At 40.4% G+C, this 3,926-nt stretch overlaps 1 protein-coding gene across 1 annotated transcript; it reads left to right on the forward strand.

Annotated features, from left to right (window-relative positions):
• The first annotated feature begins 2,545 nt into the window (after positions 1-2,545).
• LOC103260200 (olfactory receptor 8B12-like) lies at positions 2,546-3,478 on the forward strand. Its single transcript, XM_008057849.1, has one exon. The coding sequence runs from the start codon at positions 2,546-2,548 to the stop codon at positions 3,476-3,478; it is 933 nt and encodes a 310-aa protein (XP_008056040.1).
• Positions 3,479-3,926: the final 448 nt, after the last annotated feature.

Below are 3,926 nucleotides of genomic sequence, written 5' to 3' on the forward strand. Positions count from 1 at the left end.
ATACACTTTCTTTTTCTCACTGTTTGTTTTGGAGTGATCATCAGGTAACATGGCTATAGAGAAGCCCAGCGTCAGATAGTTCTGTAAATGAAGTTGCCATGGCAACTCTCTCTGAAGTAACAAATTCCCCTTAGAGTTTCCAGAGAATCCTCAATTTCTGTACTTGGATCTCAAGGAGAGTCTGCCTTATGGACTTATTTTGATTTTGTTTTCATAAATTATTTTTCTCCATTTGTAGTTTTTGAACAGTGGGATTGAGACAGAGATTGGGATTCATTGAGTCACTCTGGGAGATGGACGATTCTAAGGGCAACGTGACAGATGAAGCACTGTCATTGCTGAGACTGAACTGACAGTGAGCAAGTTCTCACAGGTGTATGTATGTACACATCCTCATAAACACACACAAGCCTGTGTGAAGTGGTTTTAGTTGGACTTTTCTGGACAATACCAAGTAGACTTAGTATCTGCTTTTGTGTTCAGATTTCATAAAACTTCTCAGGCTGGGCTCGGTGGCTCGGCCTGTAATCCCAGCACTTTGGGAGACCAAGGCAAGTGAATTGACTGAGGCTGTGGGTTCGAGTCCAGCCTGGACAACTTGGTGAGACCTCGTCTCTACAATAAATAAAAAATTAGCTGGCCACAGTAGCATGCGCCTGTAGTTCCGGGTACTCAGAAGGCTGAGGCGAAAGGATCGCCTGAGCTCAGCAGATGGAGGCTGTGGTGGCGGCGAGTGTGCCACTGCACTCCAGCCTGGGCGACAGAGTGAGATTCCAACTATAAAAACAACAAAAAACAAACAAACAAAAAAATTTCTCAAAGATTATTTCTGCCATCAACCCAGGATCAAAAACATATCTAACCCACCAGCACACTGAAGCTTAAATTTCCCCAAATAGAAATTTACATTTTGGCTATAAAATCTATAATCCTCCATATACAAAAGCCCCTGGGGAGGGGTGTAAAAGGCAAGTTGCTACAGGAACATTGATTGGTCCCTATGTTAATGAAATCCCTTCCAGAAAACTGTTTTGACAATGTGTGCAGTTTAGAGAAGCCAGTTCTGGTGTGTAGAGACCAAATTAGGTGTCACTTATGTACATCAAGTACTTTGTGATGGCATAAGAAGCTCAGCAAAGTCAGTTGCCCCTATAAGATTTTGGTAGATCAGGGTTCGACTCAAGATTCTGGAAGCTGTTAGCTGTGTGGGCTCCTCACTTTAAAAATGGAGATTAACAGGTCTAATTCATGAGATTCCTGTAATAAATGAGTAAAATCATTTGTACATTGCTGTTGGCTCCTTGGTGTCTGTATGAGGGTGTTGGATCAGATACAGTATTTGGTACACAGTAAGTGCTCAATAAAGAGTACCAAGAATTGTTTTGCTTTTAAACATACTTAAAAAAATATAATTTGAATGAAAGAATAAGTCATTAAAAGTCAGGTGGAGCATTATCAAGGGTATAAACAAACTTTTCCTTTTCCTTAGGGAAGGTGGTCTCTGGCAATGGCCCTGAGGGAGCTTCTATAACTAGCTCACTGAGGTCTCTAATCCAGAACAAAATTCTTTATTCTCTTGCTATGGTGTTAGGAAAAAATGCTGTCTTATACCTGGAAGCTGGACAGGACCCCTGGGACAAAGCCACAGAGATTGTGTTCTTCGCTCAACTAGAGAACTAAGATAAGCTAGAGGTTTTGATCCTCAAAGCGGAAAAGCAGATGCAAAGAAGTCTGGGCTCCAAGTTGTCAGCTTCTTTTCAGCAGAGCCATTTGTGTCTCTGTGAAAGAGTTGGATGAGAGGCAGTAGAAAACAGCCCTGGGGCTCTAAACAGAAATAGGGTGAATGCCTGCCTGACCTGCTGGGTGCTGAAAGAGAGTGGTTAAAAGTTTGAACTGGGAGATCCAGACTGCTCAAGTTCATTTGCTGCTGCATCTCAGTAGCACTGAGACTTTGTGCAAGTGGCTTAGGACAAGTGTCCTCATCTGGGGAATGAGAATAGTTGTAATGCCATATGGCATTTAGTATATTCGGTAAATGTTTTATTTTTTCTTAGATTTTAATTATAACTTTACATCATTACTCCATTATTATTATCCCATAATAATTCCATGCCATGTCAGTCAAAGACTCTGGGAAACACAATCTCATCTTTCTGCTTTTCTAGTACAGACCCCAAGGTGGGTGGTCTGGGCAAGGTCAAGTGGCTTCCACCTCTCAGGAATCACTCCAGAGAAGTGCTCCTGCTCTGTTGTGAGGGAAGGAAATACACAGGAGAGGGCCACAGTAAAGGCTGAAGGGTCATCCCAACTCAGTTTTGTGGGCTGTCTCCTCAGTTGTACCAACCTTCAGTCTGCGGATACATTTTATTCTCAGTTACTAGAGTGGTTAAAGGCACGTAGGGACTGTGAAAACAGACAAAGGTACAAGGAAACAACTTTTTGAAGATCAAAAATCTCTGGATGCCATTTTCTAGAATGGGAGGGTTCTCTCTTTTCTTCCTTCAGTGACTCATTCTTTTTTCCTCACAGACCCTCCTAGAGCAGAATGGCTGCCAAGAATTCCTCCTCTGTGACAGAATTTATCCTTGTAGGATTAACCAAACAGCCGGGACTCCAGATCCCCTTCTTCTTCCTGTTCCTAGGTTTCTACGTGGTCACTGTGTTGGGAAACCTGAGCTTGATAACCCTGATAGGGCTGAACTCTCATTTGCATATTCCCATGTACTTTTTCCTCTTCAACCTGTCCTTCATAGATTTTAGTTTCTCTACTGCTATCATTCCCAAAATGCTGTTGAGTTTCATCTTAAAGAAGAATATAATTTCCTTCACAGGGTGTATGACTCAGCTCTTTTTCTTCTGTTTTTTTGTCTTTTCTGAGTCCTTCATCTTGTCAGCGATGGCATATGACCGCTATGTGGCTATCGGTAAACCACTGCTGTACACCATCATCATGTCTCCCCAGGTGTGTTTGCTCCTTTTGTTAGGTGTCTATGGAATGGGGATTTTGGGGGCTGTGGCCCATACAGGAAATATAGTGTTTCTAACTTTTTGCTCGGACAACCTTGTCAATCACTATATGTGTGACATCATTCCCCTTCTTGAACTCTCCTGTGATAGTTCTTACATAAATGTTCTGGTGGTCTTTATTGTTGTGACCATTGGTATTGGGGTGCCCATTGTTGCTATTTTTATTTCTTATGGATTTATTCTTTCCAGCATTCTCCATATTAGTTCCACTGAAGGCAGATCGAAAGCCTTTAGTACCTGTAGTTCCCACATTATTGCAGTTTCTTTGTTCTTTGGGTCAGGTGCTTTCATGTACCTCAAACCACCTTCCATTTTACCCCTAGACCAGGGGAAAATGTCTTCCCTGTTTTATACCATTGTTGTGCCCATGTTCAACCCATTAATCTATAGCCTGAGGAATAAGGACATCAAAATTGCCATGAGAAAAACCTTGAGAAAAACTTTCTTTTAAAAAAATATTAGTAATTGAGAAAAGGAATCCAAGAATTTTAAAACTTTGATGCTTTTTAATCAAAATTACTATTTTTTTTTCCTATGAGGAATCCAAGCTCCAGTGCTTTCTACCTTATATATAAAGTTTTAACTCTCTTTTTTCCAAATGAATTTATTCTCCCCTCCCTTATTCCCAACTCTTTCTTATTTATTTCATGGAAAAAGTTTCTATAATTATAGAATAATTTCATTAGTCCCCTTTATATAATACATCATATTTTGGAGACTCAGAAATATTTGTATGTTGCCCAAGAACATAAAACTACCTGATACCAGAGCTGGGACTGTAATTCCACCTTGTATCTCAATCCACTTTGTTTTTCTTTATGCTATGTTTTCTTCCCTTATCTTTTTCTTGGGAGATTTCATCTCACATATTAGTTGACCTAACACAGTTAAGTTATGAA

This window comes from Carlito syrichta, unplaced genomic scaffold (genome assembly GCF_000164805.1).
Source record: "Carlito syrichta isolate Samal-C Ts95f unplaced genomic scaffold, Tarsius_syrichta-2.0.1 Scaffold303139, whole genome shotgun sequence".
NCBI lineage: Eukaryota > Metazoa > Chordata > Mammalia > Primates > Tarsiidae > Carlito > Carlito syrichta.